Source organism: Podarcis raffonei, chromosome 9 (assembly GCF_027172205.1).
Source record: "Podarcis raffonei isolate rPodRaf1 chromosome 9, rPodRaf1.pri, whole genome shotgun sequence".
Taxonomy (NCBI): Eukaryota; Metazoa; Chordata; class Lepidosauria; order Squamata; family Lacertidae; genus Podarcis; species Podarcis raffonei.
The window spans coordinates 57246259-57273981 of record NC_070610.1 but is presented as its reverse complement, the minus strand read 5'-3'; the positions used below and the strand labels follow the sequence as shown (position 1 = coordinate 57273981).

Below are 27723 nucleotides of genomic sequence, written 5' to 3'. Positions count from 1 at the left end.
CACATGGGGCATATGTTTTATTTGTGAACACTACAAGTCTATTTTTAAATGTTTATATTTTAAAGTATATAGCCAGAAAGCCTGTGGGCAAGACAGATATAAGAGACTGCATCTAAATATGTGGTGTGCCTTGTTTTAAAACAAAAAATATAGCTTTAGTTAAAGAGTGTTTCCAATCAAACTGCTAGGAATGAGCATTCTGTTAAAAGCCACATAATATTAAAAGCTCCTTCGTCGCCGTCTGCTTTGAAAGTAAAAGAACAAGCATAGAGGCTAGTCGTTTTAGGAAGCATTTTAGCAAATTATTAAAGCATTTTTCTTTTACACTTTATGAAGTTGTTCCAAACATGGGGATCAAGTCATGTTGTGTGACTACTGCAGAGTCTACTATCTTGACTGCCATAAATGTGACACACACAAGGCACAATCACCGTACATACTTGTATTTCACCCTTAGTCCAAGATGCAAACACCGCCAGTATCTCAATGCTACTTGAGCTGAGAAGCTTGACTTGTGCACGGGCACAAAATACATTTCAGAACATTAAACCGTGACTACATGAAAAGGCTAAACATTCAAGTAATTTATAGCATTAGTAAATCTAATGCTCCTGGTACATACAGATACAACTTTTAAAACATCGCTTTAGATTAAAAACAGAGGCAAGAACCTCATCTCTTAGGAGTCAAATGCAGCTCAGTGAAAAATGCGGTGTTTGGAAGCCCTCTAGTGGTGAAGCCTGTGCTTTTTTCGAAGTGTTTTTTTAATAGTAACTTTTATTAAAGATGTCTTAGTTTACAAAAAGAATTACGTGCATTGTCTCTTTTTTCGAGTTTTGTTTTCTACAGCTCAGTCTCATTTGTTGTGAGTCGTTAGTGTTGCATGCAGTATAAGGTTAGGAAGAAAAAAGGGGGGAGTTGAAGGGTGGGAAGGGTACATACGGTGGGGTGGCAATCCTTCTATTTTTCTACTTTGTGTATGTGTTTCCAAGTTTCTTTTAAAATGTATCTTAACATAGTCACTGTTCCACATTTCACTGCGATTGTTGGACTTACCAATGCATTTATCACTAGTCAGAAAATGCAAAACCACCCCATCATAAAAAGATAGTGTTCTATTATCTACATAGCTGCAATGCTATGTGTAATGTTATTTTAATGTATTTTTAATCTTTGCTGGAAGCCACCCAGAGTGGCTGGTGAAACCCAGCCAGATGGAAGGGGTACAAATAATAAAATTATTATTATTCATTTTAATGAGCTGTTAAGTCAATATGAATTGATTCATTATTCAGGACTAGGAATCAAAAGATGTTTATTGCACCCACTAAAACTGAAAGCAGCAACATGAGGTAACTTCTTTTTAACAGCTATCCAAAACCTAACAAAATTCTAACACTGCCTGAATCAAGTGCATATCCACAGGAAGATTACAGAATGCACATTACAGAGGTAACTAGAATAATGAACTTAGCTGTACTATATATACACCAGGTGACATGCACAACATTGCACGAACAAAGCCCTAGATTTAGTTAAATCAATCTCCTTTGGGCTCCTTTGAAAGGAAGGGGGATATAAATTGAAATAAATAATTGCAAAGGATCTGTTCCGTAGCAAGGATGTTGCCTGTCCCTTAACAGCCATGTACATTTCACATTGCAAACTGTGTCCAAAAGAAGTCAAAGGCCACAATACAGAAATGCTTAAAACCGCTAGTATCAGTCTGTGTTGGATTACAGCCAGAATGATCTGATTCTGTTTGGTCACATGAGTAAAACATTTTGCGTCTCGGGGCATAAATATTTTAACTTCTGTTGCAATGCAGAAAACTTTTCTGGTTTGACTGCTCTTTTTGAGCCACGGTTTCTTACTTTAAGGCTATAGCTCAGGGATAAAGCATCTACTTAGCATGTAGAACGTCCCAAACTCAATTCCTAGCATCCTCAGAAAGAACTGGGAATGTCCCATCTGAAAGGAGGAGGCATCTGAAAGTTTCCAATTTTCTGCATCCTGGTGTCCCGATGTACCATTTATTGGCAGGTGTTGCTGAACTTGAATTCCCAACAAGCATGGCCAATAGCACCCATAATATTTCCTTATTTCCATCTCTGGTAATGCTAGGCTTTGAATTCTTTTGTTTACCATTTGAATGACAACCTGTTTATGAAGGGTTTTGAAAAGGCTCCAAGAAAAGTAGTTTCCAACTATTTCACTTGAATGCACACAGCTCAGCACAAGCCATTTTGGACAGCTGGCTGGGTGAGGAATCTGCTAGAGCTCTATGTGGATGGAGCCAGGTGAACAATGCTCATTTGAAAAATGGCGAGTTCCAGGATGCTACATCCTAGGAGGTATATCAATTACAGAGAGACCATATTTCACCCAAGTCTGACATAACAGCAATGAAAAATATTATGAGACACTTTACCTAACCATTTATTTTGAGTGACAAAACAAAGGAAAAGCACGTTTATAACTCAGCTGAGAACATTTGTTGGAGCATACTTTCAAAACTGACTGCTTTCTTTCCTTTGGGTCCGAATTGCAATACTTGCTGGGGAGTTTAAAACATGTCATCTTCTTCCCATTGCAATAAGAGGAACAAAATGGAACATGTGCAGTCTCTAAGCGAACTATCATGGCCGCACAGGTCAAAACCCATTTTAAGAAGCACAAAGGAAACAACAGGGAGTCTTTCATACTGGCACATTGGCTCTCAAGCTGAAATGGTGCAAAATGAAACTTATTTCAATAAAAAAGAACTGTGGCATCAGCAGAAACCTGACTCAGCAGCATCAAATGGAAGTGCTAATGCATGTATAAAGGTAAAGGTAAAGGGACCCCTGACCCTTAGGTCCAGTCGTGACCGACTCTGGGGTTGCGGCGCTCATCTTGCTTTATTGGCCAAGGGAGCCGGCATACAGCTTCCAGGTCATGTGACCAGCATGACTAAGCTGCTTCTGGTGAACCAGAGCAGCGCCGTTTACCTTCCCGCCGCAGTGGTACCTATTTATCTACTTACACTTTGACGTGCTTTCGAACTGCTAGGTTGGCAGGAACAGGGACCGAGCAACGGGAGCTCACCCCGTAGCGGAGATTCGAACCGCCGACCTTCGGATCGGCAAGTCCTAGAATCTGTGGTACTAGGAATACCAGCAGTTTGAGAGTTTAGGTGAATTCACTGAATTGGGGGGGGGGTTAATTCTTAATGCCTTTGAAATTCTCCAGTAAGTTGTAAGAACATAACCTGCAAGTTGCCCATCTAGTCCAACACTCTGTTTAGGATACCCATAGGAAGTCCACAACTAGCGACCGAGTGCAACCACACTCTCACCTCCTGAGTTTTCCAGCCACTGATATTCAGAAGCATACCGCTTCCAACAGTGGAGGTAAGATAGCTTTCACAGTAGTAACAAACCAGGGGGTTTGCCCTCTCTTATTGAAGAAGTTATCTAGGTGGTGGTTATTTACCAGACTGGGACTCAAGGCAGCTTATACATAAACTGCAAAAGGTTGAAAAGTAATCACTGTTTACTGTTGGATCCCCATTGCGTACCCAATGGGAGCCTCCACATAGATCAGCCAAACACATTTAAACTATGTTTTAGCAGCCATATACAAGCCCAAATTGCTTTCTCCTTCCCGTGATAAGGATCTCGCAGAGCTCCACAACATAGAAAGTAAAAAAGTGATTCTGCTAATGTGCATTAATGTAGCAGAAACATACAAAAAAAGGACAGCAACATGCCTTTCTTTTCTTTTCATTCACTCACAGTGTTACAAAACAAGAACAAAAAACAGGCAGTCCATTTCCATTTAAGACAAGGGGGCAAGCGAGTTCCCAAAAATAAGAGCGCTGCCGTAAAGTCTCTCTTTATTGATGCTCTGCGTATTCATTCCCCACTTCTCTTCATTCAAGCAATTCCACTATGATCTCTGCACCACTCACAGCTGGAAGCCCATGGTAGCAGCTACAACCTGCCTTTTGGGAATTACCATTTCAGAACAGAACAACTTTTCCTCTTGCAAAGCTCTTGGCTGTTCGTTTATTACAGACACTTTAATACATGCACTCCTCCTCCACCCTCAAATGATCCAATTACAAGAGGGGCAAGTCAGCCCAGTAACAATAAAACCAAAAAAGCTGCAGTTCGCATATTATACCATTTATTCATGAAGTAACTGCAGTTATCCCTTCATAAGCCGAATGTGTAAGATCATCACTTCTTACCATGGCAGTCCAACAATAGCTTTGCTCAAGCACTAAATGCGAAAGCAGCTCTCGGTTTTATCTTTTGCTGCCCTTTTTCCTGTCACATTGCGAAGACTGAAATATTTGAAGTCAGGCGGGTGAAGTACTGTTCGCTCACCAATGCGAGATATAGATTGTTGGGTCTCACCCAATAGAATTAGACCCGCTGCATTGGTTTTAGGGGTTTTACACTCGAGTGTGACTAATGTTGCATTTCACCAGATTCAACTACCCCATTCCACTAGCAGAAGTCAGTGCAAGGACCTCCGCTACCACATCAGGGCTTCCCCCACCCCTCCACCAAACCCTTTTTGGAGAGTGGGAAGAACCGCCCCCCCCCCAGCAAAGCACATGAGGGAGGAAAGTGGGGATCACTCCACTGGGCAAGTAGAAATGTTTGCTTGACAATATTCTTAGCACTATTATGAATTCCACCCTCAAACAGGGATATCAGCAAGCAACGAAACTTAACTTGATTAATGGTGCAAGTTTGCATTGAGCAGATCTGCAGAAGCCTGCATATTAATAAAACCACACTTCTGAAGAGTTCTTGTAAAATACACAGGAATTGCCATTCAATTGGAAGTTTTTAAATCGATGAATCTAACCAAGTAAGGGACCAAATGTTGCACCCACTACTTTTCAATAAACCCGTTTACATGTGAAGCAAATATTAAGCTGGCAACTTCACAAGATGTTTACAAGTCAGCACTACAAGACTCCATACCCTCTCTTGCAGAAGTTCCACAACTTGCTGAATGCAGTCATTGACATCACAGGAATCCGTTTTGAGTACCAGCTCAGGGGCTTCAGGTTTCTCATACTCTGAGTCAATACCAGTAAAACCTGAGTGGGGGCGGGGGGAGAAAAACAGAACATAGGACAAGGCTGCTTTTCAGATAGGTCTTTTACTCTCCTGCTGTAATACGTTATTCCAGCTACTTATTTGGAAAGCTTGCTTGCATCTAACATTCCTGGTCTTTACTGGTCCATCTCAAAATAATTATTGAACTGTAACTAAGAGGGTCCTTCTGTCTCACTGTAAATCTTCTTGCGGATAAAGACAAGGTCATAAGCACATTTTTGAACAGGGAATATGAGTTACAAGTAAAGCTTGTGGAGGATGATACATCAGTAATTTCAAATTTTATTTCACTTCTGGGCAATGTGTGTGTGTGCATATATATATATATATATATATATATATATATATATATATATATATATTGCTTATATACCGTATTTTTTGCTCTATAAGACTTTTTCCCTCCTAAAAAGTAAAGGGAAATGTGTGTGCGTCTTATGGAGCGAATGCAGGCTGCGCAGCTATCACAGAAGCCAGAACAGCAACAGGGAATGCTGCTTTCACTGCGCAGCGATGCCTCTTGCTGTTCTGGCTTCTGAGATACAGATTATTATTTTTTTTGTTTTCCTCCTCCAAAAACTAGATGCGTCTTGTGGTCTGGTGCGTCTTATAGAGCGAAAAATACGGTATATGCTTAGACAGCATGTGCAGTTTGAAAAAAGGTACTGGATTTTAAAAAGCAGCTTTGTATCCAGAGTAAACAATAGCCAGAGTAATCAATAATTTTGCTCTCAGGGAGAATGAGTAACAGTTACGACAGCTAAGTATGGTTCCTTTTGGATTCTTTGCAGCGTTTCTGGGTTGTGTCTCTATCACATATATATGCTTAGACATAGCATATGAGACCACCACTTTTCATGCTAAGCAGGTCTGTGTCTGGTCAGCACCTGGGTAGGTGAGCACTTGGGAACTACATTTATGCCACCTTGGGCTCCATGTTAAAAAAGCAAGGCAAGATATAAAAGTAAGAAATTAATTAAATGGGTACTCTTCCGTACCCTAGTATTACGGATGGCCTGCATTATATTTTATTTGTCATTAGCTCATTCGTGCAGTAGGCAATAGCCCAACAGCCCCAGTTGGGACACCATAAAAGAAGTTTGGCATGAAAGCTCACCTTTAATTTCTCCAGCACGAGCTTTTTTGTAGAGGCCTTTCACATCTCTCTGCTCACAAACGTACAATGGAGCATCCACAAATACTTCAAAGAAAGGCAGGCTTGCCACTTCGTGGATTTGCCTTGCATTGTTACGGTCCTGAGAAGCAGCAAAGAGAAAAGCAATGGCAGAAATAAAACTTTCCACCACGTCGCACGCTAAACAACGACCCAGTGAAATGTGTACCTATGCAAGTCACGGTTAACACAAAAAGGCTTCCTTGGTTCTCGGTATCAGTAACAAATACAAATCCTCACTGTAGAGTGTAGTACCAGTTTGAAGTGGGCTTTCAAACCATGTTTAAGAGAAAACCTAGTCTGTGCTGACGCAGATGGAAGGTGGTGAATCGGACTCCCAATTTACAAAACCACAATTTTCAGGGAACCAGTGCTATGTCTACATGGGGGTATCATGTCGGAAGGGGGGAGGGAACGAAACACACTAAGGCATTGCAAAGCCTCATGATTAGACACAGCGGCTGCTTACGTATCAAGCTAACTGAAAATGTTATCAAATGTTGTATCTGCTTGAATGACTGCTGGTCTTCAGCGCACACCAAACGAGTAATTGATTTAGACTTGCACAGTAGGTAGCATTTTTATATGCCCAGCATAAACATACGTTTGCCACACTTGCCGTGGTGAGCATTCCACCCCTTTGGGGTGGATGTGATGAGTCCCAGCCTACTCCTAAAAATGGAGCTGGGATGGGAGAGGAGAAAGAGAGAGAGAGAGAGAGACACTAAGGATCAGCAGCAGCTGAATTGTACTTCTGAAGTTTCCAAGCGCAGCACTTCCAAAGTGCAACACAAGAGGCTGGTTTGCACATAGTGTTAGACCAAGATTTAGCACTATGTGAATGAGCCTCAGAAAGCCAGAAAAAAAGCACCCAGTTCACATGTGGGTCCGAGTTGGAAATCTACTGAGTTTACTTTCAAAGGATCTCAGCTTAACGTTAAGTGCGAAACAGGAAAACAGGTATTTTAAAAAAGTTTTTTAAAAAGTGATAGTTGAAAAAGCCTGCTTTGTAACTCATGGTTTGAAAATGACTTGTTTAGAAAGTAACACAGGCTTGTTCAGTTGCTGAATATATGGTATTCAATGTTCTTTCTAAAAAGCCAATTTTCTCCTTGCTAATTATGTTTTTTAAATTCTGCCTTACTAAGACTAAGGCTATGTTTTGAAATACAATGAAAACTTGCTTCATATTTATCTTGCAATATTCCCAAGCCTATGCAAGGTTTTGCCAGCTTCCCTTCCCCAGTATTACCTTTGTGTTTAACTACCTGCCTAACCATTTGAGGGCCAACTGCCCCAAGCCTTCTAAATAAACAAGTAGTTTACAAAAATTAAAAAATGTGACTTAAGGGGGAGCTAACCCCCTTAATCCTAGCAGTACCTACTAAGGTGTGAGCCAATTTTGCCTGGAGTGAGAGAGCGAGCGTTAAGCAAAGTGGAAAGGAGTTGCCAATTTTGCTATTCTGAGGTGATTCTCACTTAGGAGGCTATGAACCTAGCACCCTAGCATTTAGCTACACCCTCTGGTTAGCTCAACTGACACATCTGCAAATAAATTGCACCACAGGTCTTCCTTTCTATAGCATCAGTTCCCAGCTGGTGATCTGTGGGTCCCAGGGGGTCTGCGTAACCCACCCAGGGGGTCCATGGTGCCATTTATATCAATAAAACGACCATAGAGATATTAAAATTTTCAAAAGTAGGGTGTCCATGGCTTGGCTTTTGAAAAACAGTACTGCAGTCTGCAGTACTTAGCTTATTGGGAACCACTGTTCTATAAGCATTAAAAGGTAAAGGGACCCCTGACCGTTAAGTCCAGTTGCAAATGACTCTGGGGTTGCACGCTCATCTCACTCTATAGGCCGAGGGAGCCAGTGTTTGTCTGCAGACAGCTTCCGGGTCATGTGGCCAGCATGACTAAGCCGCTTTTGGCAAACCACAGCAGCGCACGGAAACGCCGTTTACCTTCCCGCCGGAGTGGTACCTATTTATCTACTTGCACTTTGACGTGCTTTCGAATTGCTAGGTTGGCAGGAGCAGGGACCAAACAACGGGAGCTCACTCCGCTGCGGGGATTTGAACTGCCGACCTTCCAATCAGCAAGCCCTAGGCTCAGTGGTTTAGACCACAGCGCCACTGAGTCTAATTTCAGTTGTTTTTAATTTATAGTAACCTGAATCTACTGGACAGGATACAAAGGACTGTACACCAAGCTTGTCCTCACCATGGCCTCTCAAACACCCCTTAGAGGGCATTTCTGATTACTGAGAAACCCCTTCAGATGAGCATATAACGCCCACTGAATAAATACAATTTCTGATGTGTGTAAAGGTAAAGGTAAAGGTACCCCTGCCCGTACGGGCCAGTCGTGTCCGACTCTAGGGTTGTGCGCTCATCTCACTTAAGAGGCCGGGAGCCAGCGCTGTCCGGAGACACTTCCGGGTCACACAGCCAGCGTGACGAAGCTGCTCTGGTGAGCCAGCACCAGCACAGCACACGGAAACGCCGTTTACCTTCCCGGTATAAAGCGGTACCTATTTATCTACTTGCACTTAGGGGTGCTTTCGAACTGCTAGGTGGGCAGGAGCTGGGAACGAAAGACGGGAGCTCACCCCGCCGCGGGGATTCGAACCGCCGACCATACGATTGGCAAGTCCTAGGCACTGAGGTTTTACCCCCAGCGCCACCCGCATCTGATGTGTGTAAGGGGCTCCTAAATCTCAGCCAAAATTTGTTGACATAGTCAACAAAGGAAGGATTATTTGACCATATTCTTGAAATGGTTAACACCACAGTACAATTTCAGTGTAAAATGAGGACATGGGGTGCTCACCTGGGCATAAGGAGAAATAAAACTAGTGATGCACACCAAGCCAGCATCTGCAAACAACTTGGCAACCTCAGCAATCCGGCGGACATTTTCTTCCCTGTCTTCTGGTGAGAATCCTAGGTTCTTATTCAGGCCTTGTCTGATGTTGTCACCATCCAGAGTATAGCATGGAATGCCATGGCACACTAGATATTCCTCCAGTGCCATGCTAACTGTGGTCTTCCCAGCTCCAGACAAACCTACATTAGTTTTAAAGAAAAAAATAACCCAAAAAAACACAGGATCCGGTCAATAAAAGTCAATAGATGACTGACATTTAAAAATCATGCCTGGCTCATCATATTTAGGAGAGTGGAAATGCAATATTAATCATGTTCACTCCAAAATAAACGACATGAATGGGATACACTTCCAAGTTTAGCATGCTTAGGTCTCCACCTATGGCCACACAACTCCTGCAGCTTTCAAGTATATGCCTGAAATCCTTTGCGGGGGGCGGGGACTGTGTTCGGCTTAACATTCACATAACATTCTTAAAATGTCCCACTAAAATTTTACCCTTCCTCTTTCCATCTAGACAAATGGGTACTCATCTTGAAACTCCCTATTTTTTCAGAGTTCATCATCAAAACGTTCACTCTTTAAGATAACAAGAAGAAATCAGCTGCCTTGAAAAGCTGCGTATCTCCTACACAGGACAAAAGCACTCTGTGCAGGAAAATGTGAACAAACTGCATGCATCACCACGTGGCAGAAGTGCTTGCATCCATTTCACTGCATAGGCATGTGCCAGTTTGACAGTGAGCAAAACTGCAAAAAAATGCATGCATATGTGCTAATTTCATTTTTACCTGTGCCAAACAGCTGTCCACATGGGAAATTCATAAGCTTCTACCCAAATTTTCATTTTCTTAATGTAATTACCATATTTTTTCATGTATAAGACTAGGGGTGTTTTTTATCAAAAAATTAGGTTTAAAATTGGGGCTCGTCTTATACACAGGTAGCGCTGAGGGGTGTTTTCTTAATTTGGAGTCCCCAAAAATAGGGGGCGTTTTATACATGGGGGCGTCTTATACATGGAAAAATACAGTAAGTCTTCTCTGTGTTCCCTAACTCTAGAATCTGTTGCTACGGTTTGAGAGGGAGCCCCGCCTCCCTTGGGGATTTATTTATTTATTTTATTTGTTGGAAAACACCCTGGGGTGCCTGCAAGCCCCCGAAACTCTGAGCATCCTCTGGTACGCGCAGCTCTGGAAAAGGCATCTCCCTTCTCTTCCAGTGCGCTTCTAGCGACATACATCATAATGATAAATGCACACTAATCTTTTGGCATAACACAGCAAGAAGAGTGAGACACCGTAGAGCTAATCTACTATTTATTTACACACTATGTATAGACAAAAGCATAATGGTGTCCGTTCTCTCCAGCTCCAAGAGAACAAACAGAAAGAAATAAAAGCAAAAGTACAGTGTAATAGTACCGGCAGCGTAAGAGATAAGACTGTCTTCCTTTCCCAGAGTCGTCCCAGATAGGCATGTGATGTACAACAATCTCATCTGCAGCATCAGAGGAGTGAAATTGCTAACAACCTTTCCTCCATGAGGCTCAAGGTGGTGTTAATGGTTCTCCTCCTCCTCATTTTATCCTCACAACCACCCTGTGAGATAGATTAGGCTGAGAGACAAGTGACTGACCCAAGATCACTGAGTGAGCTTCATGGCTGAGTGGGGACGAGAACCCCTGTCTCCCAGGCAATAGCCCAACACTCTCTAACCACTATGCCACACTGGCTCTTCCGGACTGGATATGGTGCAAGGGCTACAGATTAAGAGGGAAGATGGTGGAAATCCCTGCCTCTCCAAGTGAATGAATCTTCAGTGCAAACTGTAATGTTTAAAATGTTCCCAAGCAACTTTTATATATTATATATTATACATTATGAAAGAACAAATAGGTTTCTCCAAAGGTTGCTCTACATTAGACCATTGCCTTATACTTATGCATTTGGTTGAAAAATACAGATCTCAAAGGCAATCTAAGATATATGCTGCTTTTGTAGATTTTCGTGGTGCATTTGACTCAATTGACCGCCCAAAGCTGTGGAGGAAACTCGCAGAATTAAAAATTGATCAGCGCTTATTGATCCTAATAAAAAATTTATACTCTTCCAATATCTGTCAAGTCAAACTTAACACCAAAGGTCACCTTTCATCAGACATCCCAAACTCGAAAGGGGTAAAACAAGGGTGTATTCTTGCCCCCTTCCTATTTAATTTATTTTTATCAGATTTGCCAGATCACCTTCAAAAAATAGAATCACATGCCCCTAAACTTAATCAGAAACCAGTTCCTCTATTATTATACGCAGACGATGCTGTTCTACTATCATTAACGAGCTTGGGTCTGAAACGCCTTATATCTTCTCTGATCCTTTACTGCGAATGTAACAAGCTCTCTATAAATTACGAGAAGACAAAAATTTTGGTCTTCTCGAATGGTTGGAAATTAGAGAAATGGAAAATAAGAGGGCAGGAAATTCAACAAGTGAAAATCTATAGGTATCTGGGAATCTTATTCCAGAGCAATTTAGGGTGGGCAAATCATTGCACAAATGCCATAAAACAGGCAAAGTGCACCTCATCAGCTGTTGCCCGTTTTTATTATCAGAAAGGCAATCAATTTATTCCTGCGGCCAATCAGATATTCCAAACAAAAGTGCAATCCCAGATACTCTATGGAATCCCGCTATGGGTCCAAGCATATAATAGTGATTTAAAAAAGATTCACTCCAGCTTTCTGAGACGTATTCTTGGACTCCCAGCTGTGATCAAATATGAAACAATGTGTGCAGAAATAGGCATACACACAATGGAATATTGGGCCTGGTCCACCTCAATAAAGTACTGGTTACGCTGCCATTTTCGCTGCCCTCCATCAAGTCTGCTCGCTGATTTGCTCAAAGACTCCTACAAATCAAGATGGTATCAGTACCTCGAAAAAAAGATTGAATCTTTAGGCATCGAGCTGGAGCCCCTGTACAATTCTAATGAGCAATACATTTTCCATAATATCCTAACTAGACTAAAGGATGTCGAGAGGCAAAATATTATGGCAGCTGTAAACAAAATTTGTTCGCCCATATTCTATGATTTAAATATCTTAGATAGCAGAGCCAATTACGTCACCAAATTAATAATTCCAGCCCAACGTAGGGCTTTTATGCTGGCCCGTTTGAATGTTTTTCCCTCAGCATTTGTCAGGGGAAGATATCAAAACATCCCTAGAAATAAGAGATTCTGCAGATGTTCTATGAATGTCCCGGACACGGTAGAGCACATTCTCTTTCAGTGCCCATTGTACAGTACGCTCCGTCAACGCGTGCTGTCCCCTCTTCTGGGTGGTCTGGAGCCCCAACAAGGTGAATGTGTGGGATTCTGCCTATCCGACGTTGACCAAAGGGTAACGGCGGGGGTAGCCGAGTTTTTGGTAGCAGTCCTCCAAGGAGCAGGTTAACAAGGAAAACCACTGATTTTATATGTATATATATATATATGTATGTAGCCAACTGCTGCCTTTCTGTTTATATCTCAAGGCTTTTATATGTTTCTTTCTCTTTTATCGTTTTATTTGTATAATGCCTAATAAAGGTTTGAATAAGTAAGTATTATACATTATATTATATATATATGTGTGTGTGTGTGTGTGTGTGTGTATATATATATATATATATATATATATATATATATTCATATTGCTTGCCTAAAACATGAGGGAGCCAACACTAACTCCAGCCTTCTGTGAAAATACAATGGGATTATACAAACAAATGTTCAGTGAAGATAGCGAAAGGGAATCCTTGTAAAGGTACAGTGGTACCTCTGGTTAAGAACTTAATTTGTTCCAGAGGTCCGTTCTTAAACTGAAACCGTTCTTAACGTGAGGTACCACTTTAGCTAATAGGGCCTCCCGCTGCACAATTTCTGTTCTCATCCTGAGGTAAAGTTCTTAACCCGATGTACTACTTCCGGGTTAGCGGAGTCTGTAACCTGAAGTGTTTGTAACCCAAGGTACCAGTGTAGTCAATTTGCAATTCTGTGCTCCTGCAAGAGCTACTGCAAAAATATTTAGCTGGTACCTCCTGCCGCTGCCATCACTTTATAATGGCAAGAGAGCAAACAACACACTAAAACAGAGCAAACTTATGGGCAGGAATATTGTACCTGTTAGCCAGACTGTGCAGCCCCGAAAGCCACTTCTGGTCCCTACTACCTGACCCCTCTTATTGCGGCTGACATGGTGGGCTTGGTAGGTGACATTGGTAGCTCTCTGCATTCCCTGAAAGAAATAAACAGGTAAAGTTCTTCAGTTCCTTAAATAATCAATTTTTGACAATCCAGGTAACATATTAAAGCGAACTGGCACAAACGAGAACTATTAACAGAATGCCCTGCGATCAAAAAATACATAAATGTGGATTTCAGTGACATTTTCCTCAAGTATGTAAAATAATGCAGCAGTATGTCAAAACTAGAAGATAATCCTCTTTGGGCTACTGGAGTTTCAAAATGCTTTTATGCCACTTACTGATATTGTCCATCGTTTCAGGGCACTTCACCATCACATTTTAGAACCACTGACACTGAACTCTAGGCTCAACTGAACAAGCATAAATTGCACAGAAATTTGAAAACTTCCTCATGATTTCTAACAGGGCCACTAAAAAGGCACAAGATCCATTTCGATGCAAGGAAGGGACAACTAACCGTGTAGCCATGTTGGGATGGCTGCCTTCCACAGCTCCTTGTAGCAAAATTTGTGTTTGCCAAGGTGGTGCCTTCTTGATGTTGTTGGGGCTGCAGCTGGCAGGGCCTGATGGGAGTTTTAGTCCAAAACATCTGGTGGGCATCCACCTGGCGAAGGCTGGTTAAGACCAAGAAGGGGACACAGGCAGTTCTGCCTTCCTCATAAGACAGGGTATTGAAAAGCACACCAGTTCTGTAGCATCCCAGGAGTGGGAGAAACCTATTTTGCACAACTTCCTGCTGATAAGGGTTCTACGAAAGGAGGGGAGTAAGCAGGCAGTTCAAAATTCAGCAGGATGCTCTCAGATCACTCAAGAATCTGGCAGCTACTGCTCCACGGATGACAAACTTCAACTCTTCTGGCTACGAAGATACTACCATGACCCCCTTTAGTTGGCAAAACTAACTATCCAGCATCTATGCTTACTAAATAGTGCCTGTATAGCCCTAGGTCAAAGTGATTCATATGTTTTATCTCGCTATAATTCTTGCCAGCAACCTGGTATGGTAGGTAAGTGTTATTTCCATATAACAGATATAGGGCTGAGGTTAGAGATAGGCAAGCTACAAAGCATGGCAGAGATCAGATTTAAACTGGGAAGCTCCTGATTCATAGTTGTTCCCCACTACACACACCAACTTACTTCTTGGGCTCCCCATGGCTTCCGCAATATTTGTCTTGGGGGTATTGCCCCGTGCTGCCGTCAAAAATCCATACGTTAACTCCCAAATTAAAATTATGTGCACTTGGATCGGGCAGCTCTGAATCTCATGATTTTGCAATGCCAGCATTTAAACAATTTAACTTCTTGAAAACAGAGTGCAGCCTTATGCACTAACCACAAGACAAAAATAAGAAGCTACAGGCAAAAATTTAGTTTCTTTTTAAAGCCACTCTGGTCTCTACTACATTTAATTTGCCTACAATCTACTTTACCCCATTTGGGATTCTTCTGACAATGGAATTATACTAGTCTTTCAAAAGCGGAACACATACAAACCTCAAGTTCCTTAAATGACATTCCTCCTCTAGTCTATGCCTAACTAGAAAAAGCAGAAGGATCTGGAGGTCATCACAATTAAATACGTTATTGCCTAACACAGTTCCACTCCTTACCATTGTACACATCCATTTACACAACCGCAACGGTTTTTCCCTCCCCTACACCAGCCATGTCCTCCTAGACCTTCATTGACTAACAATGTGTTATGTAAATTATTACACCACCTCCACTTCCAAGCTAAATCCACTTAGGAGGCCAAGTCACAACAACATACTCACACAATTTTATCTTTGCAAGCACCCTGCAAGGTAGGCTATGCTAAGAGGTAGCAGGGGTCCAGGCACCCAACAGATTCCTAGCTGAATCTCTCCAACTGTTACTTGGAGGCTGAATCACTACACAAACAATGACCGATAAAGATGGCTTGTAAAGCCCTGGCGGTTTTCAACGGATCAAGATTTGAAAGCTGTTTCACAGAACAAAATTGTGTTATCTAAACAAGTTTCCAGGGATAGCCAACATGGTATTTTCCAGATGGCTTGGACTCCCAACTCCCATCAACCATAGCCAGCATGGCAATAACTCAGGAATCACGTGGGCTGCAGTTCACATCTGGAATGCACCCAATTGGCTACTCGGGTTTAGCCTGCTGTACCTTAGTGTGGGGTCCTTAAAATAGTTATTTCCCTTCTCTGCACCCTGGCATCCCCAGAGGGTCACAAAGAATACCACCTTACTTGGGCATCTAAGTAGAACCATTAGTAGAACTGTTAGCTCCCACCATACTTGCTATATATTTATGTCTATTTTTGAATACAAAAAGGGATGCCATTTTTACTCAAGATGGCAGACAGAGCCTTTCAAAATTGCACTGATTTTAGCAACTGACTTCAAAGAACTGCACTTTTTCCTTTTGTTTCTTAAAATTCCTGTGCAGCACTGGATATGAGGCTGCTAGTTCGGAATACAGATAAATATGACTCTACGACAGCCTGGCTAAAAGGCTGGGGATAAGAATGTGAATTCAGAACCCCCTTGGATCAAACTATACCAGTTGCACTATAAACAAGCAGAATATACAGAGCGTGATAAAGATAGAATTAAAGTTTCTTCTAACTTCTGAACTATCAGCTTAGCTCAGTCGGCCGAGCACGACTTAGGGTTGTGGGTTTAAGACCCATGTGGGGCAAAAAGGGGGTTGGACTAGATGATCCTCACGATCCCTTCCAATTCTACGATTCGATTATCTGCTGCAGCAACAGCTGAGCCTGGAACCAGAAGTCTCTTTTCTATTCTCCTGGCAGATAAACAATGTAGACTTCATGGGGCCTCATCACCAGCTAACTCCAGCTGAAGTCCACTAGCACAGAACTTAGCTAAGCATTTCTAGATCTTGCCTGTGAAATTGACACAAGAAGCCTGAACTGCATCAGGACGGTGGCAGCAGAGAAACAAAGGTCAACCCGGATTGCCCATTCAAGGAAGAGGAAATAATACTTGGGCCTTGGGCTGTAGCGAAAGGTCAAACCTAAAACATTTTAGGCATTTTTAAAATAACTTAACCCTAAGCATCCCAACTTTCCATGGCACCTGCATCAACAAAGAACAGTTGACAATCATGACACTTGAAACTCTGCTGACACTGCCCTAAAAAGTGGGGAATAACTGTCACATATACAACACGTACCAAATATACAATAGGCCTACAAATTCTAAGTTTCCTGCTGGCTGCTGACTTCTTAACATACAGGCACTGTGAACCTACAAAGGTAATCTTACCTCCAAACAGCAACAGCAGTTTAACAAATTAGGCATTGTTGGCAAAAACATTTAACTAAAATCTTGCACTAACAGCTGACATAGGAACTTCCTTTGAGAAGCAGAAGTATGAGATTATCTCCACAGCAACAAGAAAAGCCAGCAGATAATCTTCAAGTTTTGCTTTCCTGGACATAGGAACCATCATGATAGCAAACTGAAGTGTTAAAATACAGGGGATATAATAGTTTGCTTAAACAAAAACTGGAGAAGGTCCAGAAACTCAGTTGGCTACGCCTGCTTGCCAACTTCAGAGAATACTTACCTGGCTTGCCAAGCAGCAAGAAAGAACAGTTCTCTGGTCATAAATACCCCATTGCTTTTCTCTCTTTTTTTTTTTTAAAAAAGCCCCTTCTTGCTCAGCTATGTTTTGGGGGTTTTTCAAGTTTGGCAAGAATTGCTAGAAACAGTCCATACTGAAACACAGAGAAATGGTCATTAGCTTCCTAGAAAGGGCAAGAAATTCCAATACCACAAAGAGAGGTAGATTTTCCACATTGGAAAGCCTTCTGTTTTGGTCCTGGGAAGAACCGGAGAATGTAATTTGAGTGAAATATCCTATTTGCATCCTTGTGGAGAACAAGAAATGATCTTCTCTCAGTGATGTATGTATTTGAAGAAATTTGGTCATGACTGAAAAAACCTAATTAGTCAAAAAGGACTTGCAATCAGTCTTCTGCTATATCGACTGCATACCGTATATATTATTTGAGAACAATATAGTATATTTGCATATTTTAGGTTCTATTATTGTCTATGCACTGTTATATCTAGTCAGACTATTGGCCCATTTAGCTCAGTGTTGTCTATGCTGATTGGCTGTGGCTTTCCAGGGTTTCAGGCAACTGCTATTCCCAGGAAATACCAGGGACCTTCTGCATGAGAGTCAGATGTTCTGTTATTGAGCTACAGTTCTTCCCTAATAGGGTTTATATTTTCTTAGTATACCACAGACCAGATGTGAAAGTATGACACTAACATTTTGTGAGAAGTGGGTGAGGAAGGCTGGGGGGGGAAATCCACCTCGGCAACACCACCCACCTAATCTATTCGCTGTAATCTGGACTGAACTCCAGTAAAAACATTAGAACAGGCAATGCAGATACTTGCAGAAGATATAAGAATCTCTAAGCAATTGTTATGTTCTATTTGGAACCTTGCTACTGGCAGCTTTTGTACCAATCCAACGTCAAGGCCAATTAAACACCCCCTTCCTTGTTTTACTGAAGCTAAACTGAACAGAAATCATCCCCGCTAAGGTCACCTGCCCAGGTTCAGAGCGTTTAAACAAACCAGAATCAGACATTTATCAAGAGAAGCATGATCCAAGGTTAGGCAAGGTTGTGCGTACTGAAGAAATATGCAAAACTCCACTTTTACCCAAAAAACACATGCCTGCAATCCTATGCTGGGGGAAGAGAGGGAAATGGCTTCTCTGCTCCAAACTGCCCCACACTTAAAATTTTTGAGAGGATTCCTTACATACAGCAGCCTTTAAGGGTGGGTATATGCATCTGCCTTTAACAGGTACTTATGCGTCTTAGAAAACAGAAGGGAAACAGTTAGAATATCCCCACCTCCCAGCCCTATAAATACTAAGAAATAAATTTAGTCCAAACTAAAAAGAAATTAAAGAGAGGGAGGAATAATCACGTCTTGATTTAGGAAGCATTTGTGCAAACTTTTGCTGAGCTGCTTTGAAAGTTGGAATGTCAGTAACATCCTTTTCAGAATTAGCACCCTGAACTTTCACGATGTCTGAAGCCTGAAAGGATAGAATGTTGACTTACTAGGTTTCTGGGCTGAAATCCAGCTTTGTTGGCTTTTCTCAAGCTAACTTATCTGCTGTCCATGATAGTGCTGGGTTTACTCAGCAACAGAGTGCTCTACCACTGAGTACCAGAGTGCTTGGCAGCTCATTATCTATAGACCTCTTACCTATAGCAGTCATGCATTGCTAAAAAGGAGCAGTGCCATTTATACTGACGTTATACAAAGTTACTGAGTAGCATGATAAAGTTACACTGCACAGTACTGGATACCCTTTAGTGTGGTATGAGCACAACCAACCGTGTTCCTAGGAACCCTGCTAATTTCATTTTCAAAGCTTACCAGGGAGTCCTCAATGACAACTTTGTTAAGTAGCAGTGAGACTGTCAAGAAGAGTATGTCTTCTAGTACTGATCTGGTCCTACAGGGCACAGCCAGAGAAGAGTGTTGGGTCAGGTGTCTTCCATAAGTAACATTTAAAAAAGAGACTTATGCAACCTTGAAGACTAACAAATTTATTGCGGCCTCTGGCTCAAGCAAGCTACATTACGAGGTACATGAAGTGTTCAAAGTAAATAAATAAGGTTATGAACTCACACATGTATGCGCGCGCGCACACACACACACACCCCTAGTGCAGAAAGACAGAGAGGTGGAATTATTACTTTACAAGAAGGATGAGAAATCATGACAAGCTGTTATAATAGCCACACTTTGATTATCTGAAACTTTGAATAAAGGGCAATACATTACCATAAAAACATAAAACCAGTCCTCTTGGATCAGATCAAAGGTCCAGCCTCCTATTGGTGCATCTTCTGGTGCTGCGCTGCCCCACAGATCAGCTGATTCGCAGGGCAGGGCAGCATCAACAGAGACATGTCTTTTGGTGCACCACTAACCAGCTAACTAGTGCAGCATCACCAGCCAGCTAGATGGAAATGTTAGCCACCAAACCTGGCAACCAGACATCTCTCCCCTTGCTTGCAAAAGGCCAGTTGCCTGTCGTGCAACGCAACTGGTGCAGGGTGAGTTTTGAACGCTGAGTGGAATAATTTGTTTCACTTGAGCTAAGAAAATTTACTTTTTTAAAAAAATTACAGAAACAGGGGCAGAACCAAGGTGTGACTTAGAGCAGGGGTGGGGAACTGAAGGTGAACCAGACCCCTGCAGAAAGCAAGACCAAACCCTCCACTCATTAGCTGGTTGCTATTCTGCCAACATGCTTCCTGCAGATGAAGCAGAACCCTCCCCCATGGGTCCACTTTGACAGGTGGGCAGAGCTACCCAACTATCAGTCTCCTGATGTCAACTAAGGGTGCTGCTGCCCTCTGGTCAAAGTTGGCATAGCAGGGGGTGAAATAAAGATCTGGCACCCCAGGCCGAAAAGGTTCCCCACCCTGAGCTTAGAGCCTCTGATTTCATGGTTTGTCACATGATGAACTATGAGATGTAACTGTGGCTTGATCTTCATTTAGAGCTCATGGTTTGTCTGTAGGAGACAAATGACGAGTCTGGTTTCAAAGGTACAGTAAGTCAAACCATGTCATTGCCACAGTTTGCAAGACAGTAGCAGGACCAGGAGAGGCAAGAAGTGGTCATGAACTTCTTTCTAGGAACCCACATGCTTATACTAAGTCAGTTCCCCAACACAGCACCCTTAGAGTCTTTTTCTAGCCCCCACAAAGTCTCCATCCAAATGCCCCCTTGGTCATGAGGTGATGGAAGTAGTTGACATTTTCTCCCTCAAAAAGTACATGGAGCTGAAGGTATAGTAGCAAGATTGTCATTCTTTTCCACTTCCTCTGTGAATTATTTTAGGCTTTTCAAGGCTCAGGTCAATTCTGCTGGGTTCGCGTTTTACCCAGATTCCTTGAAAAAGTGAAGCACATGCACAGTCTCTGTTTCTGCCTTTTGGAGGGATGGAAACTGATCTGGTCAGGGGATGGGGAGAAAAGTGACCAGAAGGAGTAGAACTGACCAGTGGCGGAGCTCCATGCTTCGGCACTGGGGGGGGGGAGAGAAGGGGGCAGGGCTGGGGCGTGTCCTGAGGCAGGGGGCAGTCGCGATTGCACCCTGCCAGGATCGCACTGCCAGGGGCAGTACACTCCCCCCCTCCACCAGTGGCACTGACAGCACACAGGTCTGAAAAGGTTGGCAACCCCTGTGCTAAGACATGATTTGGCTAAGGGTTATGTAAACTAAGAGCACTCCAGCTGCTCTTCTGGGCTACACATTTTCATCAGGAACATTTTTCCTTTTAGCTAAAGTGCCCCTATAGGAGGCATATCAGAAGAAGCTATGGAACTCAAGCGGGAAACTGAGGTTGGTGTGATTCAAGGCTCATTTCAGACTTCTTTCTGGCCTTAGAATCATAGAGTTGGATTGCAGGAATATGCAGATGTCCCAAACAGGGATCGAACCTGCAACCTTGGCCTTACCAGCGCCACGCTCTAACCAACTGAAGGCAGACCATCAAGGAATTCTAACCACCAATAACATGCTCTCTGCGTCACCTCAACTGCCCAACCCCACCCTCCTTGACAGCCCTTTAGGAAGGGATATAGCAGAGTAGATGAGCATCTATTTTGCAAGGAGAAGGTCCCAGGTTCATTCCTCAGCATCTCCAGGAAGGGCTGGGGAAAACTTCCCCATCTGAAACCCTGGAGAGCTGTTGCCAGTCAGTGTAGACAATACTGAGGCAGATGGACCACTGGTTTGGTGGTATCGGGCAGTTCCTATGTTCACATGGCCAGATTCTGGGTCTCACAATGAATGTTTATCACACATCACAAGACTAGTCTTTTTTCTAAAGCATAATCTTTGATATGAAGTAGGTAAAGGACGCCTTTTAAATTTCTTCTTCCATTTGAAAAGTATCATGATAAAGCTTTTAGAATCATGCATTAAGAAAGCAACATAGTTCTTCCCCACCCAATAATTACAGCTATTAATTATGCCATCAAAACCCACCACCTCTTTTCTAGCAAAGGCCTCTTTCTACCACTGCCCCCAGTAGTTTCCTAGCCTTTGGCCAGCACTGTAAATTGACCTGTTGGCACCTTTGCAATTAAAACCCAAGTTTGTTCATGCCTCCTTCCACAGTGCTCTCATTCAACAGGCAACCCACAAAGAACTTCAGTGTTGGGGCTGCCCAAGATTTATGAATGCTCACATTGTACTCTTGAGATCCCACTCCTTTCCTCCTCCAATAGACATGAAGAAAAAGGAGGAAAAGGGGGGGATGATGCTGAATGAGGTTACATGCTCCTCTGCATCACAGTTATGCTTGCCACCCACAACTTTTAAAGCAAACACGGCACTATAAGGCCACTCTTAGCAACGGAGAACTGGCACATTTAACTTCATTCATAAAGACAGGCTATACCAGAGACATTTGTAGCGAGGAGATGAATTGCCTTCCTCTCTTTTTTCCTCCCTCAAAAAAAAAAAAATGCAGACACGTCAGTGGAATCTATTGAAATGCGATCCTCCTGCCGAGCGAGCAAGGCTTCGTATCCCAAGCAGCCTGCGTTATTCACTCCACCCACTTCCCAAGCCTGCCCCATCTTGTGCAAACGCAAAGAGAGAGGCGCTGCAAGCCGCTGCGCTCGCCCCACTCGAGCCTCCGGCAGCCAGCAGTAAAAACCAGCACGCCAAAAGGTTGCTCAAGCAAAGCCGCATCCCGGCAGGGCGGCATCCCTCTCCCCCCCCTTCCTCTTTGGACTGTTTTCTTCATTGGGAAGGGGCCACCTTCCTCTCACCAGGTGCGCTATTTTGCCAAACTGCAGCTAGCTTCAAAAAGAAAAAAAACCAGACTTACCCAACTCTGCACTTTGTTGCTCAGCTTGACTTTTTTGCAGTGGCTCGCGGGCAAATCCATTTGCAAGTGAGCCCGGGACGCCGGGGATGTTGGCAGAAGAGGAGGAGGAGATGCGGGGACAGAAAAAGGAAGGGCGAGCGCAGAGGCAAGGCGCGCGCGCTGAGAGCTAGGATTCGGCGCGGGGCCTGAAGGGGGTAGGGGAGGGAGCGAGAGAGAGAGGAGGCGAGGCGTGAGGGGAGGGGAGGATGCTGCTGCTGCTTGCTCGGAGATGCCGGCTTGGCGCTGGGAGGCTCTTGCGCGCGCGCCTGCGCCTGCCTGGTGAAACGGAGACGGGTGGAGTAGGTGGGGCGCGAGCCAGGGAGGAGAAGGGACCGAAAGGGGAGGAGCGAAAATCAGGCGGCCGGGCGGAGAAAGAGAGAGAGAGAGCTCTGGCCACGCGCACGGCGGCGCGCTCCCGGTTTCTTCCCAGGATGCGCGCGGGCGCGCAACTCTTGACTGCCACGCCGCACAGCGCTTGCCTCTCCGCGCGCGCCTTGCCAGACGAGGGCGGGGGCGGGAAATGCGCGAGGCGGGGGAGGGCGGCGTCTACGACGGCTCCGGCCTATGAAAGGGAAGGAGGAGGAGGAGGAATAGCGGATGGGGACCAGTGCTTCCGGGTTTGCCCCTCTAGCCTGGCCGGCGCTGCTCTCTTTTGCCTGCTGCTGATGGTGGTGGAGGAAGGAGAGGCGGAGGTGGGAGGAAGGCAGCTGAGCATCCTCGGTTGCATTTATATATCCCACCAAACTGCGGAAGGCAGTGGAAGACAGGAGTGCCAAATCCCACCCTTACAGTTCTTAATTTGTTGTTCTTTAGTCATTTAGTCGTGTCCGACTCTTCGTGACCCCGTGGACCAGAGCACGCCAGGCACTCCTGTCTTCCACTGCCTCCCGCAGTTTGGTCAAACTCATGTTAGTAGCTTCGAGAACACTGTCCAACCATCTCGTCCTCTGTCGTCCCCTTCTCCTTGTGCCCTCAGTCTTTCCCAACATCAGGGTCTTTTCCAGGTGTCTTCTCTTCTCATGAGATGGCCAAAGTATTGGAGCCTCAGCTTCACGATCTGTCCTTCCAGTGAGCACTCAGGGCTGATTTCCTTCAGAATGGAGAGGTCTGATCTTCTTGCAGTCCATGGGACTCTCAAGAGTCTTCTCCAGCACCATAATTCAAAAGCATCAATTCTTCAGTGATCAGCCTTCTTGATGGTCCAGCTCTCGCTTCCATACATCACTACTGGGAAAACCATGGCTTTAACTATACGGACCTTTGTTGGCAAGGTGATGTCTCTGCTTTTTAAGATGCTGTCTAGGTTTGTCATTGCTTTAGAGAAGCTATGAGCTGTGCCGTGCAGGTCATAGTGGAGAGTTTTGACCAAACGTGATCCACCTGGAGCAGGAACCGGCAAGCCACTCCAGTATCCCTGCCAAGAATACTCCATGGACAAAGACAACAGTTCTTAATAGCCTTCAAAATATAATTTGCATTGCCTCCCACACACCCATGCCTCACGCACCACTAGACAGTAGCGGATCATACAATGCAGGGAGGTGGGGTCGGTTGGAGCACAGCTGCTCCCTGGGAGGTTGAGCGGGCTCACGCAGTGCCGGATTTACTGAAATATTTTATTGTCACTTGTACAACTTGTATACAGTGAGATTATACAAGCACCCACCACTCAGGTCTCTTAGTCTTAATTCCCCTTGTTTACTGACGCACACCCACCAAACCTGAAAGTCAGTTGCCCTGTTGTTATCTTTTCATCCAGCAGCCTAACAGCCCACGGATAGAAGCTGTTCTTTACCCTGTTGGTGCGACTAATCATGCTTCTATATGTTCTGCCCAAGGGCAGGAGATCAAGAAAGTGCCGGCCAGGGTGTGAATCATCCCTGAGAATTTTCCTCACTCTCCTGAGGCAACGTTCTTCCGCAATGTCATCCAGCGGATTCACGGGACAACCCATAATATATTGTGCTGTATTCACCACCCTCTGTAGACACTTCCTATCAATTGATGTCAAACCAGCGTACCACACCATGATGCAGTATGAAAGGACCCTTTCTATTGTGGACCAGTAGAAGGAGATCATCAAATGTTGATTGACATCATTCTTTCGCAGTACTCTGAGGAGTATAAACTAAACAAGCTATAGCTTAGGGACCCACTCTCTTGGGGGCCCCAAAAAATTTTAAAAAACCAACAAAATGATGTACATTTCCAAAATACAAGATAAAAAACAATAAAACAGTAACAGTGGCAAATGGCTTTAGATAGCTGTTAGGTCCATAAATTACCATATAGCATATATTCAACACACAAAAAACAGTGACAATTGGTTGTTGACAAAGGACAGCTGGACATATAAAGGGCCCCATTACCTTCAGCAGCTTAGGGCCTCATCAAACCTAAATCCGGCCCTGTGCACCACTCCCCGCACCTCTGGTCGGTTGTACCACAGCTGCTCCTGGGGAGGTTGAGCGGGCTGAGCATGGTGTGGTGCAAATGTATCGGCACGTCCCATTGTTGAAGCGCTTTCAGAGATATGTAGTTGTTCCAGGGAAATCGGAAAGATTTGCCTGTTTCCATAGAATCATATAATTGTAGATCTGGAAGGGATCCCAGGTGTCACCTAGTCCAACCCCCTGCCAATGAAAAATAGGAAGATTTTTCAGGGGTTCACCAGCCTCTTGCAAGCACGGCAGAATTTTAAAGGAAAATTCGCTTATGAACCAGTGTAGGCCTTGCTCAAAGTCTCCACAAAGAAAAGCAATCAATATTTAACTGCACAACCACTTCCATTGGCCAGCGGCTTTTTAACAGGAAGTTCTTTCTTAACACCTAAGCCTGTTTTCCTGAAGATTTCATCCCTTACAGCAGTCATTAAATAGCTCATTAGCAGTGGAAAACAAGCTTTCAAAAATTATTGATATTTGAGAATCCATTTTTCTTACGCTAGATAAACTTCTCTCATTCTTTGCCCTTTTACCATGCCGATTGTGAAAAGTGTAATTAAAATGTATTAAAGTGCATCAATCTAAATTAACAGTTAAGGTTAGGTAAATTATGTACATTAATTTTAGCGGGTCTAATCTGAGTAGTCAGCCCTATTAGGATATTGTAGTGCACTGCTAAATCATTGTGCTTTATTCTCAGATCCTTGATTCGAAATTCAGTTTATCTGCCCTGAATCTTCCAGCATTCAGCTTCCTTGGATGTCTACAAGTTAGAGTGTTATGAGAGGGAGAGAGAGAGAGAGAGAGAGAGAGAGAGAGAGAGAGAGACTTCTCTATCCACTTTCTCCATTGTTCACACTTTCCCCAGAGAGGGTCTAAATAAGATGCAGTGATCAAAACATTACACAATGTGAAGAAAATGAATGATACAGAGATGTTTTCTCTTCCCCTCTCACAATATTAGAAGCCAGAGTCTTATCCAAGGGAGCACAAGTATGGGAAATTTGGGACAGACTTTGGAACATTCCTCTCCAGCCATATCAGAGGCACTTGCAGGGGGTGCTCTCAAGGAGTGTTAAAAACACCTTTATTCCTTAGGCTTTTCCCAATTGGGCTATCGTCTTATTTTAGATGTTATAAGGAAGAAGCTGCATATATTTTCCCATTTGCATGTTGTAGCTGTTTTGCAGATGTGTTGAAAAGGTAACCCATCTTAGAGCAGGAGAGATTGCAAGCAATTTTATTTCTGTCATGGTATGTGTTCTCCACTAGAGGTCACTCAAACTTTTTTTTTTTAAAAAAGAAAAGCTATGATGCTATTTCTAGAGGGGTATAATGCTGGCCTCTTGAGTTTTATCTCCATTTATTTATAGCAAATGTCCCTTAAGATTTCTTGCACTATTAAGTAAAACTCAACAATCACAGCAATGTATTTTAGTGTTCTTGTCGCACGAAAAACAGATCATAAGGACACAATATTAAAATTAGCCTACATGGGTTTTAATTATGTAAATGCAGCATTTTAGGATAAGTAATGATGGTTTTAGGGACGCGGGTGGTGCTGTGGGTTAAACCACAGAGCCTAGGACTTGCTGATCAGAACGTCAGCGGTTCAAATCCCCGCGACGGAGTGAGCTCCCGTTGCTCGGTCCCTGCTCCTGCCAACGTAGCAGTTCAAAAGCACGTCAAAGTGCAAGTAGATAAATAGGTTCTGCTCCAGCAGGAAGGTAAACGGCGTTTCCGTGTGCTGCTCTGGTTCATGAGAAGCGGCTTAGTCATGCTGGCCACATGACCCGGAAGCTGTACGCCGGCTCCCTTGGCCAATAAAGCGAGATGAGCGCCGCAACTCCAGAGTCGGCCACGACTGGACCTAATGGTCAGGGGTCCCTTTACCTTTAATGATGGTTTTAGATAACCTTTGGAATATGGAAAGTAGCTTTTTGCCTAGTTTTGACTCATCCCATTGAAATTGTGGGTCCGGGCAATTGTCTCTGAGCCTCTGAATCCTGAAAGTGATCATGATTAATAATAACTGTCAACAGGAGAAGAAAAAAGAGAAACAGTGATGAGTGAGGACATCTAAAGAAATTTAGAAGACTGCATTCTTACAGAAATGCACTCAGCAGTATCCCCTCACCCACACACCACAAACACCAAATAGTGCACCACCCATGCAAAATTAATCACTTGAAGCCCCATTGATTTCAGTGGGGGGAAATCTATGGGGCTTTGAAGTATTAAACTTTGGCTGGGCCTACAGGCATGTGTTTGCAACTTGCAAGTTTCCATGGCCATTCATGTATCTGGGGATTCAGAAACCAGAGGCTTAGGCAAAGTAAGAGAAGCTGCCTTTAGTTTTGTTGAAAAATAGACGCCCCCCACTTCCAGAAACTGCCCCTGAATATCATTGCAAGAGAGAGGAGTATACAGGCAGTACCCCTGGACTGAGACAAAACTGCATTGACTGACGGAGCTGGAGTTTAGGGAGGGTAGGGGCATTTGCAGGGACTTCTAAGGCCTCAGTTCACCTCCAACCTTCACCAGAGCAAGTTGTTCAACTGGAGCTTTCCAAGGTGCTGGAAATATCTTGCCTTGTGGGCACCACTTGGAGACAGACCAGAACAAGTGGGAGATGGATAGGTAAATCATTGGAAGCTGTCTCAGAAAAAATATCTGATATCTTTGTGGGGCAGGGGGGAGGTGTTGGAAGAGGTAGTTTCTAAATTTAATCCGAGGCTCACTTCAGAGAGGTTGTTAATCTCTAAGAAGTGAGGGTCATTTCTGGACCAGTGGGCCAGACTGTGATGGTCTGGGATTCGGACTCGGAGGCTGAACCTGAAGAATCCCAGCCCGCACAGGAGTCCCCTCCTCCAGAACCAGCTGAGCCGGGGCTGG

The 27723-nt window shown here is 43.7% G+C and overlaps 1 protein-coding gene across 3 annotated transcripts in view; it reads right to left on the bottom strand.

Annotated features, from left to right (window-relative positions):
• Positions 1 to 22798, bottom strand: part of PAPSS1 (3'-phosphoadenosine 5'-phosphosulfate synthase 1) — a 52050-nt gene extending 29252 nt beyond the window's left edge. Inside the window, exons 1-6 of one of the 3 annotated variants that reach the window (XM_053403868.1) lie at positions 22346 to 22798; positions 13892 to 14182; positions 13349 to 13463; positions 9128 to 9363; positions 6238 to 6376; positions 4983 to 5101 (exon numbers count right to left, since the gene is read on the bottom strand). In XM_053403868.1, coding sequence (XP_053259843.1) covers positions 4983 to 5101; positions 6238 to 6376; positions 9128 to 9363; positions 13349 to 13463; positions 13892 to 14182; positions 22346 to 22405 — 960 coding nt within the window. In that variant the 5' untranslated portion in view covers positions 22406 to 22798. The remainder of the gene's footprint in view (positions 1 to 4982; positions 5102 to 6237; positions 6377 to 9127; positions 9364 to 13348; positions 13464 to 13891; positions 14183 to 22345) is intronic. The other 2 variants (XM_053403867.1, XM_053403869.1) reach the window with 2 other exon arrangements.
• Positions 22799 to 27723: the final 4925 nt, after the last annotated feature.